A 13,288-nucleotide genomic window follows, 5' to 3' on the forward strand; every position below is an offset into this window, starting at 1 on the left:
ATGACTACGTTTTTGCGGCGCTTGCGTTTGAGACTCTGGGGCCATGGTCTTCGGACACGAAACATTTTACTAACATAGTGTCACAAGTGTAAAGGTAGTGGGTACCATACCCAAAATGCTAGCGCTATTGCCCCTTTGTATAGCTAGACTTAGCGCCAGCTCTTGGGTCACCAGACGTGAGGACCAATTTTTGTGACACTATGTTAATAAAATGTTTCGTGTCCTAAGACCGTGGCCCCAAGCGCTTTGTGTAGACTTAGCCGTTAAATATATGCATAAATGTTCACTTATGGGCCCATGCCCTATAGGTAGACGGCTTATATTTATTGTAAATATTAATTTTAGTATGTAATTAATATTTCCCTACAAAAATATGTTTTTCGTTGGTTTATTAACAAAAAACTTCAGATTGACCTCGTGATCCTCCACCAAATATCGTAGCTTTTTGTAACAGAGCTTGTCCTGGAATAACTACTGACTTGCATATTTCTGCCGCCAAGTAGCATTCCTGTGTGCTGCCTGAAGGGCGTCTGCAGGTGCAATGATAGGCTCATGAGGCTTAACACCTATTTTTTTTTTACGGGGGGGGATCTTCTTAAAAGATTTCTCTGTGGGAGAATTTGGGTTATGTGGGATTTCTACCCACTAAAACCCCCTCGGTAGCCAGCCTGCCTGCCTCAGTACTCAGACTTAACACCCATGCCTCAGTTTGATGGAGACAGAGCACTTTAAACAACGTGTAACTTGCATACCCCGGGATGTTTAGCTCTGTCTATAGGCTAAAAAAAAATATTATGTCGCGTAGAAACCGATTACCTATGGGCCTATTATCAGTAGAACTGCCAGTGGCGTGCACTGGGTTTCTTACCTGGGTATGCATACACCAGGAAAATTGCATAATATGCAGTGCTTTTGTGCATGTATGAAGTGCATGCCACTGCGGCCATACCCCCAATTGAGTTCCTTACCATCTTAGTCTGCATCATCACATAAGCAGGTAAGATTGCATTCATTGCTTCAAGAGGAATAAAAAAAAAGCGATTCGGAAGACTTCTTGCGTGCGGGGCCGCCACATTATGATTAAGTAATATTAGTATTTACATTAGTAAATACTAGTAAATAGGCTATTTACCGTTTAACCACTCTATTTTAACGTTATGGTATTAGGCTAACGATGTAATGAAAATAAACTTATTATATAAATTAAAAAAAAAAATTTAAAAAAAAAGCTTTTTATTATTCCTTGATTCAAAATATAAACCAAAAAAAAATAAAAAATAGATTAGAATATAAGCTTTTGCGAATTAGTTACGTTAAATCTTCTCTGGAAGAATCTGCAGCGAGCACGCTACCATCGACGATGGGACCCGCCATGCATTGGCGATCAAAACCCTGGCGAGAGTGCGGGGAAGATGCTAGTTAACACCGTACTTTCACTTATAGGTCTATCGAGGGACACACAGAGTTTTAAATGGGTGCTAGTCCCACATAACTACTCCGTTTCCCCCATAGAAGTGGTATACGTCAAGTATTTTTTATTTAAAAAAAAGGTATACCGCTATAGAAAACTCTTTAATAACGAAATTCATTTAACTAACGTGTAACAGAATTACGAAATAATTTGGAGGAAGCATTAGTAAATTTCATAAATAATCACCCTGTAAAAATATTAAATCATAAAATGCAAATAAATTTTTCTATACACACGAATTCAAAAAATTCGTGTCCTATTGAAGATAAAAGACCGACACGAAACGCGTAAGTACCTAATAAAGTGGCGGGAGTCACATGATTTTAATTTGGCATGTGATATATCCTTCAGTTAAATTATGGCAGTGGTTTGCTCAAAAACTATTATGTTTTCGTTTCCGCATATAAGTCTCTGAGACAGTGCATAATGCACCACGAAAACCTATGAAGTATTATTTCGGTTTTCATTTACACGTTGTAAATGCAGAATGGCTTAACTCAAAATGAAATGATGGCAACAACAGAATCAAATAATTAGTAACTTAACGCGTTTTATATAGAAATTGGTCTTCGTACAGTTTCAAGCATTCGCCATGGTAAGCCATTTGGCTGGGTTGTCAATAGTAATCTTATCGATGACCTCCTGCGTTAATCCTTTGTTCTTCAACCTCGGAAGCACATTCGTTATTATATGACTGTAGCCGTGCCCGCCGAATTTCGTCTGCAAATATACACAAGGTGGGTGAAAAATTACGGGTGATGTAGAAAATGGGTGATAAAAACAAGATGGTGGCGCTTTTGTTGGATGGCGGTGTAACGGTTTTCTGTACCAGCAGTGTCAGCTCGAACAGTGCCTGATTTTCGTATTTTAGGTTTTTTTTTTATTAAATAAATGAATATACTACAACATACTGAATATATAAATGAATATACTACATCAGTCATCTTAGTACCCATAACACAAGCTACGCTTACTTTGGGGCTAGGTGGCGATGTGTGTATTGTCGTAGTATATTTATTTATTTATTTATTTATTATACACATACACATCGCCATCTAGCCCCAAAGTAAGCGCAGCTTGTGTATTAAGATAACTGGTGAATATTTTTATGAATAATATACACAAGTACTTATAATATAAATATTATTTATTATTATTATTAAACTCTTTATTTGTATAGCACAACATTAGCATATACAAAATATAATAAAAACAGAAACATATAGAAAAAAGATGAATACAAAAGGCGGCCTTATCGCTTAATAGCGATCTCTGCCAGGCAACCTTTGAATTAGGAAAATAAAGAAAAGTTGAATAGACTGCTGGTGGTACATGAATAACTACATACTAATACATAAACTAGTGTACACAAATAGATCAAAAGTACGACCCTGATGACCCAGATTGATGATGGATGGACCAAGATGGACCCAGGGCAACACTTTGTAGGATGCGTTGCAAAGTTCTGCTCTGTTTGTAGGATGGTGTTTGACTTACTATCAGGTGGGCTATCTGCTTCATCATCACATCAACCCATTACCGGCCCACTACAGAGCACGGGTCTCCCCCCACAATAAGAAGGGGTTGAGGCCGTAGTCCACCACGCTGGCCCAGCGCGGATTGGAGCTTCACACACCTTTGAGAACATGATGTAGAACTCTCAGGCATGCAGGTTTCCTCACGATGTTTCCCTTCACCGTTGAAGCAAGTGATATTTTAATCACATAAAACGCACATAACTTTGAAAAGTTAGAGGTGCGTGCTGGGAAACGAACTCGACCACCCGAAAGTGATATCGAGCTTACGCCCTATCACCGCTTCATCTATCTGCTTAGTCTATCAATAATATTTAAATATTAAAAAGAAAAAAAAATGATACTTGAAATCCTCACCAATCTGTGTTTAGTGTGTATATCATGGGACATCAATATCTTGTCTTCTTTGCCCTCGCTAACTAACTGTTTGATCATGACGATCCTCTGAGCATCGGAAGGCATATCTGTGTCCACATTCAGCTGGTAGTATGACACCTCGGTACCGAATAGATCGAACTGGCAGTAGGAACCCAGTTTAGAAAACTCCAGAAGTTTTGCTGGGTCGAGTAATGTACCTGAAAAAAGAGTTGGCATTTAATTGATATTAAGGCGCAGAGGGTAATTTGTACTCCAGCGTTTGCCATAACGGGATACCAGATGGTTTAACTTCCAAGGTGAGCTCACCAAAAGAGGTTTTATATAAACAAGTTGCTCGTGAATTTCAAGTTGTCCATGTATCGGTCTTTGATCTTCAGTAGGGTTGTCATAAGTAGCCAGTGTCGTGCACTTCATACATGCACAAAAGCACTGCATACCCTAAAATTGAAATATAGCCCGTATAAGAGGAGTATTTTTCCATTTTATGCAATTTTCCTGCTGTATGCACACCCTGGTAAGAAACCCAGTGCACGCCACTGTAAGTAGCCACTTGGAATATTTTGAATTAGTTTGTATGGAAAAATAAATACTTATGCTTCTTTTGGTTTCATATTTTTACAGGGTGATTCCTTATGAAATATGCAGCCTTCAACAGTATTAAAGTAGAAATTGCCTTACGGTCTAAATGTGACATGACAGCCTTGTCGACCTTGCCGCCTGCCTCAGCGTAGAGACGGATGATCTCAAAAGGCGCCTCGGGATCGCGATGCGGATGGAAGCTGACCCCGCAGCCGATTTGCGCCTGGAGTTCTCCCGCTGCCGATATTGCTCTGCTTTCGAAATCTGTACAGTCGGTGAGGGTTGCAGGGAGTACAGGGTTTAAAATAAAATCACAAGAATAACTAAATGCTATAATAACTAAATAGAACTTTAGTTCTACGAATTGCTTTAATTTAGATTTAGAGTTTTTTGTTATTGTAGATAAAAAGATACACTGCGATTGCTTTGCTATCCGTCCAGCGACTGGGTTAGGTCTTTGCCATGGTTGTTTGTCATTTCTGGTTATTATCACTAACGAGTGATAGAAGTCGTTAAAGTTTATCAAGCCACTTTTGAGAAGAGTTATAGCTCTCACTCCCTTCCTCTAAACTGTCAGAGAGGAGAAATGTTGTTGTTGGTCTACAATAAAAGAGTGCTTATTGATTTGTGTATTGCCTGTATTCATTGTGAGGTGAACCTACCATAGTTTTTTGAGGGTCAGTTATCTACAAACCTCTCAAAGGCCACACGCTAGCTATCTCTCCCATAAAACCGGCTTTAACTGACGGATAATCCACACATCCTCGAGTTAATTCCTCCAGCATATGGTTGTATAGATCTTCCTTAGTGCTCCTCAGGGTATTTTCTGATTGCAGATCAGCTATGTAGTGTCCTGTGCCAGCGACAATGTGTACATCCGTCGATTCAGAGACTCGCTTGTAAAATCCAATGTCTCTCTCAAGGCCTAATGTTGTGTTTTCCACTATGCTCCCTGTGTATTATATTACTAAGTATAGAATAGAATAGAGTAGAATTTGTTTATGCAATAATGCAATGAATACTAATTACGATATTATTTAATAATAAAAACGACTACAAAAATTCAATTTCAAAAATCGAATGTCAAAATAGTTATATCTAGCAACACCATTTACAAACAAAGTTTTTTTTGTTTACATCATAGATAATAATAAGATATAACCTCAATTCCAATATTTGTTTATTTACCAGAACAACACAAACAGACTTACATACGGAGGAACTAAAAATTTTATGCTTAATTATTAATAGTTTAAGTCTATGATGTGTCGTGCCAATAAAAATGTTCTGACTCAGCTTTTACCCACAACGCTGGTATTCTTGATCGCCTTATAGGTATGTTAGATCGCCGACGCCTATATTGTAAAACTGTGTTGGGTTTATTAAATATTATCATCATCCGGAGACTATATTAACGTACCAAGGGAAAAGGGCCTTATGTTAGAAGCAAAAATAAACTCGTGCCGTTTACTAGGCTACACAAAATTGCAAATTCATTCAATGTATATTATTTTATAAAAAATTACCAAATGAAATCTTTGAGATGTCTCTCAATAAGTTCAAAGTTTATATAAAACGTAAGCTTACAGTAAAAAATCCAATTATAATATTAAGTATTACTCAAACGATAAAAAAGCTTGGGTGTGTGGCTAGTTTCATAGCTTAACATAAATTTACTGGGAGATGGTGATAACAAAAAAAAACCCGGCTAAGTTTACTGTGGGCTCTTCTTAGACCAGGGTGCGTTAAGAACCCTCGTAGCTTTAGATTTAAGTTGGCGAACGAAGTTCTTACCATCTCCTTACAATTATGTAAACAAATATGTATGAACGCTTAATAAGTGCCTGTGATTGACCTACATAAACAAAGACATTTTGAATTTGAATTTGAATTTATACATAAATACTTATAATATCCACATAAACACCCAGACACTGAAAAATATTCATGCTCATCACACAAACATTTTCCAGTTGTGAGAATCGAACCCACGGCCTTGCACTGAGAAAGCACTGCCCACTGTTCCAATCGGCCTTAATATAAAATAGTAAAATAGTAATATATAGTCGTATAGCTTGTTTATTTTGTTTTTGTCACTTTATTTTCAGAACTTAAGGATCTAAATTTAGTTAACATAAGTTAATAAATTCAACTTGTTGTTATTAGTTTGTAAAAGATTTCATTATCTATATATATAAAAGGGAAAGTGTGTGGGTGTGTTTCGTATAGGCTCCGAAACGGCTGGACCGATTTCAATGAAACTTTCAGGGAATCTCCGGATTGACCTGGCGAGTAATCCTGTAAAGTTTGGTGACGATCGGAGCATTCCTATTTTTGAACTGTCAAATACAGCTTTTATGTACTATGATGATATTCTATTGATGGGTGTACATGGGTGTAGATAATGATCTTCACCCGCTTGAAAAGAGAATAGAAGAGAATGAATACAGAGAGAAATAAATTATTTAATTTTTTTTATTATGAGACTTAAATTAAAAATTTAATGTTGTAAGTTTATTGTTTAAATAAAATAAAGCAAAATCTAGCCCGGCGAAGCGGGCTGGATACGCTAGTAACTTATAAAAAATCCTCAAAATTTCACGAAGAAAGATTAAATCACCGAATTAAGCCATATTATCAAAACTGCATTGAAACGTCGTGAGGAAACCAGCATGCCTGAGAGTTCTCCATAATATGAAGCCCACTATTCCGCACTTAGCTAGCGTGGTGGACTGCGGACCCTTCTCGTTATGGAAGGAGACCAAAATATGATACGACAAAATATTACTCTATATAAACAAAACATTGATATTAATAATCGACTTACTAGAAACAGACATAAAGGAGAATGCCGGATGAAGTATGGGATTTGGTTTCACATAGTACTTATAAGGTTCCTCTTTGGAATTTATTTCATTTTTAATTACAATACATTACCAAAAACATTAAAACTCTAGTTCGCCGGATTTAAGAGTTAAATGCAAATGAAGTTCGTGAATTAAGGTTATTTTTGACACATGCGATTATTGTACCTACATATTGATGGTACTGTTCACAATATATTAGAACCACTAATCTATTTCATTAAAAGATTTTTTAACCGTCGAAGTTAAGGCTTGTGATTTGAGAGGGTTTTTTAAATAAATAAATAAATATATTAGGACAATACACGCATCGCCATCTAGCCCCAAAGTAAGCGTAGCTTGTGTTATGGGTACTAAGACAACTGATGAATATTTTTTTGAATAACATACATAAATACTTAAAATAGACATATAAACACCCAGACACTGAAAAATATACATGCTCATCACACAGACATTTTCCAGTACCATCAACCCACGGCCTGGGGCTCAGAAAGCAGGATCGCTGCAAACTGCGCCAATCGGCCGTCAACACGAACATTTTAAAAAACAAAACTTAATTTTTGATACCAATTTAAATGAGGCACCAAACGAAACCGTGTTCCGGCATTCTCCTTTTTGATACTTGCATATCGTCTGCGAAAGGGGCAGAACTCCTTTGTGGGGTTGAGTATGTATTGCTGTTATGATGATGATCAATCCAACGTTTTTATATACCTCCGCCAAGTGATTTATATAGCTGAACATCACTTGACACAGCATCCCGTGCGTCTGGATCATTTAACAACAGATTGTAACGAGAACTGTATGGAAACTGCCTGATGTATCCAATCTTACTGCACGTGAAACCTTCGTTGAAATTGTTCTCTATCTCTTTCGGGGGTTCCCGGTAAAAATGAGTGAATTTCATACAAAGGTGCTCATGAGTTAAAGTCCTTCCTAAGACTTCGGGTTGCACATCTCCTCTTACTGAAAACGAGACAATTTTAAGGCGAAACTTCCTCACGCATTCCAGATAGCGGCCTGAGTAAAAAAGTTAATTATTTGTTTTGGATTATATTTAGAACCAAGATTGAAAAAATAGTCAAGGTTCATTGTTTCAATCAAGGAGCAGTCCCTCGTGACTTCGTCCGTATTTAAGTTAACTTTATAAGATCTGGAACTATTAAAGGGGAACAACTTTGTCGTACATGTTTTACCGAAACTTTAACAGTTTGAGTTTATAAATAAATAAATATAATACGACAATACACACATCGCCATCTAGCCCCAAAGTAGCCTGTAGTTTGTGTAATGGTTGCTAAAATGACTGATGAATATTTTACATAAATAGTTATAAAATACAGATAAACACCCAGACACCGAAAAACACTCATGTTCATCACACAACCATTTTCCAGTTGTGAGAATCGAACCCACGGCCTTGGACTCAGAAAGCAGGGTCGCTGCCCATGTCAAAATCGGAAGTTGAAACATTCTCCATTGGTGCTATGCTTTTGGTCTCAGCGTGATAATATATAGCCTTCCTATATAAATTGTCAATCCAACACTGAATGAATTTTTCAAATTAGACCAGTAGGTAGTTCCCGAGATCATCGCGTTCAAGTAAACAAACAAACAAACTCTTCGGCTTTAAATATTAGTATAACATTCACGGTTTCAGTCAAAGGGCATTAATTTGAGATTTATAAAATCTCTCTCATCAATTGTGGATACATAACGCACAGTGGCCCTCGGTTCTCATACCTATTAACAAATCTCTAAATTAAACAAAATTTAATCGCCTAAAAATAGTGCTATCCTTATTACAATATTTTTAACGAAATACCCATGTTAAAACAATTTTTATGTTTATCGGAAAAATTCTCTGTGTCATAATACTAAGTATTAATATAGTCCTATTGAGAAATTTCAACTCACCAGTTTGAATTTTTCCTGAGCTCATGATAACTTAAACAGGCGAAGCATAAAAACGTTTAAAATAATTATACTATGCACCTAAATAAACGTTTAGTTACACACGTTGCGTGACAAGTTTGATAAGAGACTTGTTTATTTATAAAATTAATTTATGAACCGTTTATCGCAAGCATTATATCTACATAGCATATAAACATAAACAAATATCATATTTGAAACTACACTTAGCAAAAACAAATTCCTATTAACGTAAAAAAAATCATGAATCTCTTAAAAAATTCAAGAAGTCAGTAAACTTCAATTTTTTTGTACAAAAATAGCTGACCATCCAGCAACATCTACGCAACTGAACTGATCTAGCTAGATGAAAACAGCTCCGTAGCCGTGACCTAAATTTGACTATCATTGAGCAGCGCGAAAATAAGCCTTACAGGCAATCTTTTGATGAGTACTTTGACATCTGTGACGATGCAGTGTTTGTCGTGGTACTTCGTGGGAGGTACTGGCTGCAATTCCCTGCTCGTGAATTTTCCTGAATCATTATTTCTAAATGACCCCAGCATGGGCAGTGGACAATTATATCAGTGGGAAAGGATATAAATGTATCTTCTCCCACGGCTTTATCAACTCTGAGAGCACTGGTGTACCAGTGGAAATATTCAAACAATAAATGTGTAATAATAAACGGGGGTAAACTTCTTCTATTCCTTGTTAAAGTGATTAAGCAGGTTGACACGTTAGTTATATCCCCTGTCAGGGGATATAATCGGGGGATATAATTTTTGTCTTCTGCCCGAGCTAGCCCTGCAGGTATGGACTACTTCAAACGCTTCTAGTTTAATGCTTAACACCGACAATGACTAATAAATCATTTGAGTTAAATACAACGTGTAACTTAATTACGAAATAATGTTGAAGGATGCATAAGTATATTCCATGAGGAATCACCCCGTAAGAATATTAAACCAAAAGAAACATATTTATTTTTTCATACAAGCTATTTCACAACATTCTTAGCGTTTACTTATGACAACCCTATTGAAGATAAAAGACCGACACGCACATATTACCTACGCTATGCGACGCGTACCTAATTAAGTGAGAGGAGTCACATGATTTTAATTCTTTCAGTATTAACTAATGCAGTGGTTTACTCAAAAACTATTAGGTTTTCGGTTCCACAGATAAGTTTCAGAGACAGTACATAATGAATCTCTAAAGCCTGTAAAGTATTATTTCGGTTTTCATTTACACGTTGTATAATATACCAGACATTCAGTCTATTCATTTACTTATTTATTTGACAAATCATAAGAGCCTAATGTACCTACTAGATACCCGCACATATGATTCAACTTTTAGGTAGCTGTCAACATATTATACAGCTTTTCTTGTCATTTTATAAGTAAGAGCTTAAGATGCTTCTTCAAAAGCTAAGTATAGATATAAGTCCAAAAGCAGCGAACTATTTTTATTTCATTCGCAGCTCAAATCGTATCAGCTCATTATAGTAGGTACGAAATTGTCATGGAAACGGGTAAATATGAAACGTGTTTCCTATTGTCAGATAGTATATTAAATCAATGTCTGTTGTTCACAACGGTTGACAACAAACTCACTTTAAAATATCGTAAGTTTTCCTAATTTTCCAATATGCCGATTTTAGTAAAAGACTACTCGTGGATTCAAAGTTCCACTACCGTTCATATAAGAGTTCCGCTAGATCCAGTTTATAAGGAAAAGGTAGATCTTTTTACAACAGATTGTTATGTTAAAGCACATTTTAGGCCATTTCTGTTTGAAGTATTTTTACTGCATGATGTTGATATTAAAAAAAGCAAATGTATAGTAAAGGACGATGTTATTTTGCTAGATTTAATAAAAAGAGATGATACCGAATGGGAATATTTAGAAAAGATCTTGACAAAGGAAGATAAAATGGTAATTCGGCAAAAGATACTGGAAGAATGCCAACAAAAAGCTAAACAGGAAGCTGAAGATAAAGCAATAAAGAAAAGTCATTTAGATAGATTTACGGTTCAAAAAGCAATGGATATTGATAGTAAACAACACGACATTATGGACTCGAGAAGAAATGAACAGTGTAAAAGAGCTATGGATGATTTAGAAAAGTGGAGAATATCTACAGATCAAAATTATCAAAATTTTAAACAAACAAATGGATCAGGTGTTAAAATTATTGAATTGCCATCGTTAGAAAATGATGAAGCTACCGAAAAAGGAAGCTTATCTGCAATTGAGAATCGTAAACAAAATTTTATGGGTTTAAAAAGCTCTGGCGTTAAAATAGTTGAACTACCATCCTCAGAAGATGAAGATATATCGGACAAAACCAAAATAAATGAATTAAAAAAAGATCCTAGCAAGCAAAATTATAGTAAAACTAGCGAATTTGCAAGCCAACACAAAAAGCAAGTAGTTATACCGAAACCAGAAAAGAAAGTAGTAAAATCTGAATATGTTGAAAAGAAAAAGGAAGAAACGGCTAAAAGGGTTTTGCCGAAATTAAGGCAAATGGCCAATTTAGAGATAACGCATACACTGCGAACTTTTCCAACACCAAGTAGGGAATCTACTGCCCAAGAAGAAGAGGCGTGGTTGAAAAATATAACAATGGCAAGAAGGGCTACCGGTAAGTTAGAATAACATCGTGATACCTGCAGCGCTTTCAGAGTGTTAGGTCAATCAAAAATTTACAGTGTAGCTAAGTAAGCCAAGTAATCTTCTAAACCAACATAAAATACTCGTATATAGTGCTGCTAAATCCTCCATTCTGCATGAATACACGGCTATTTGGACATAGATCGGATCGGGTTTTATAGATCTCGTAGTAGAAATACATCTTTAAAGCAAGTCCCATAAAATAGACAGAACATCAGAGTGCTAAAATATTAGTCGACAGAGATTGGATGGTTTTATAAATTCTGTAGGGTCTCGAACCTACTCCCTCTACCCTACCCTACTCCTCGACCTAATCTCGATTCAACTTCTAACGCAAGCCCTATATAAAAGACAGACCGTCAGAGTGCTTTAAACTAGGGTGCTATTCAAATATTGTCATGACCGCTACATGTACAGTAAATAGACATTACTAAGTATGCTATCAAATCATACTACGAATTACCTTGCCTACGTAAAAAAAATATACTAGTTTTAACCACATCCCGAAAGTTGGCTAAACTAGAGTAGGTATACATACTTAGTATAATCTTTTATATCATCCCGAGCAGTACCAGTAACCTGTACTACTTACCTGCCCACTTTTTTAGCTTTTGAGACGCTTGAATTGCTCCAACGTCTTTTGTATTTCAGGGTTTGTATCCGAAGATCTGCGTCCAGAAGAACAAGATCCTCAATGGTGCAAAGAGAAAGGCGACGAATTCTTCCGGAGTGGCAACTATTTGGGCGCCATAAGCGCTTATACGCACGGCATCACTTTATCGGATAAATTGCCAAGTCTTTATGCCAATAGATCCGTCACTCATTTCGCACTGGGAAACTTTAATAAATGTGTAAGATGTTATACACACTTTTTAAAACTTTAGATCCACAGATAAAATATTTCATTATCATCATGATCGTGTTTCCTCCAAGAAAAATCAGAGTTTAAGCAGTAGTCCACCACGAGGATGATGATGAATAATATTATACACAGCACCAGTCAAATATGGTCCAGTATCCTTACATTCGTAAATCAAAGAGTGCTATTCGTTTGATGTCGTCTGTCCACCTCGTTGGGGGCCGACCAAAGCTGAGTTCACCTGTGTGGGATCGCCATTCAAGCACCTTGGAAGCCCAACGTCCATCGGTTCTCCGAGCTATGTGCCCCGCCCATTTCCACTTTAGCTTTCCATTCGCTGAGCTATGTTGATAACTCTGGTTCTTCTACGGATCTCATTTCTGATTTGATCACATAGAGTTACTCTCAACACTGCAATAGATTATTACCTTTTTTTATAGTAATAACTGCCAGACCAATCAAATGGCAACACTAAGCAGGGCATGCAAGGAACACGTACATCGACTAGCCACTCTGTGTCCATCAACCAAAGGCGCATGTGTTAAGCCACATGTGCCAGTAATAACACCGGCAACCACGTCCCTCAGACAGGAACACAGCATTGCATCAATACTGCTTTGCGGCAGAAATCAGCATCAGCAGTAGTTTTTCCTGAAAGAGCCATGTTTCAAGAAGGTCTACTGCTAAAATTTATTGACTACTTTCAGGCAACAGATTGTTCAACTGCCTTGGACCTTATGAAACCGCCGTGTGAAGGCAATCGCCGCAGTCGGGCAAAATGCATCGCTCGAAGGGGAGCGGCCCTTGCCCGTTTGGGCTATTTAAACAAAGCAATAGACGAAATGAAAGCAGCCGCCAAATTGTTGCCGGAAGACGAAACAATCAAGAAAGATATATATGATATGGAGAGAGCATGGGAACAGAATCCTGATTCAGATTAAAGGCATTTGATTTATACAACCTGTAAATGAAAACCGAAATAACGCTTCATAGTCTTTAG

The 13,288-nt window shown here is 36.8% G+C and overlaps 2 protein-coding genes across 2 annotated transcripts; one reads left to right on the forward strand and one right to left on the reverse strand.

The window, feature by feature from the left end:
- Positions 1-1,751: 1,751 nt before the first annotated feature.
- On the reverse strand, positions 1,752-9,062 carry LOC120630725 (phosphotriesterase-related protein). The gene is made up of 6 exons (XM_039900015.1): positions 8,748-9,062; positions 7,545-7,796; positions 4,658-4,915; positions 4,063-4,227; positions 3,364-3,581; positions 1,752-2,191 (listed from the first exon to the last, which is right to left on the reverse strand). Exons 1-6 carry the CDS (start codon positions 8,770-8,772, stop codon positions 2,051-2,053), a joined length of 1,059 nt encoding a protein of 352 aa, XP_039755949.1. The 5' UTR covers positions 8,773-9,062; the 3' UTR covers positions 1,752-2,050.
- A 1,338-nt stretch (positions 9,063-10,400) lies between these two features.
- Positions 10,401-13,229, forward strand: LOC120630595 (dynein assembly factor 4, axonemal-like). Its single transcript, XM_039899860.1, has 3 exons — positions 10,401-11,400; positions 12,081-12,280; positions 12,996-13,229. Exons 1-3 carry the CDS (start codon positions 10,401-10,403, stop codon positions 13,227-13,229), a joined length of 1,434 nt encoding a protein of 477 aa, XP_039755794.1.
- Positions 13,230-13,288: the final 59 nt, after the last annotated feature.

Source organism: Pararge aegeria, chromosome 16 (assembly GCF_905163445.1).
Source record: "Pararge aegeria chromosome 16, ilParAegt1.1, whole genome shotgun sequence".
Lineage (NCBI taxonomy): Eukaryota > Metazoa > Arthropoda > Insecta > Lepidoptera > Nymphalidae > Pararge > Pararge aegeria.

Bases quoted from the DNA above. Each gene is read 5' to 3' on its own strand.
- LOC120630595 (XM_039899860.1), top strand. From the start codon at position 10,401: ATGCCGATTTTAGTAAAAGACTACTCGTGGATTCAAAGTTCCACTACC. The intron at 11,401-12,080 runs GTAAGTTAGAAT...TTTGTATTTCAG, and splicing joins AATGGCAAGAAGGGCTACCG to GGTTTGTATCCGAAGATCTG. The intron at 12,281-12,995 runs GTAAGATGTTAT...GACTACTTTCAG, and splicing joins TGGGAAACTTTAATAAATGT to GCAACAGATTGTTCAACTGC.
- LOC120630725 (XM_039900015.1), bottom strand. From the start codon at position 8,772: ATGAGCTCAGGAAAAATTCAAACTG. The intron at 3,582-4,062 runs GTAAGGCAATTT...CTCTTTTTTCAG, and splicing joins TGTCATGTCACATTTAGACC to GTACATTACTCGACCCAGCA. The intron at 2,192-3,363 runs GTGAGGATTTCA...GTATATTTGCAG, and splicing joins TACACACTAAACACAGATTG to ACGAAATTCGGCGGGCACGG.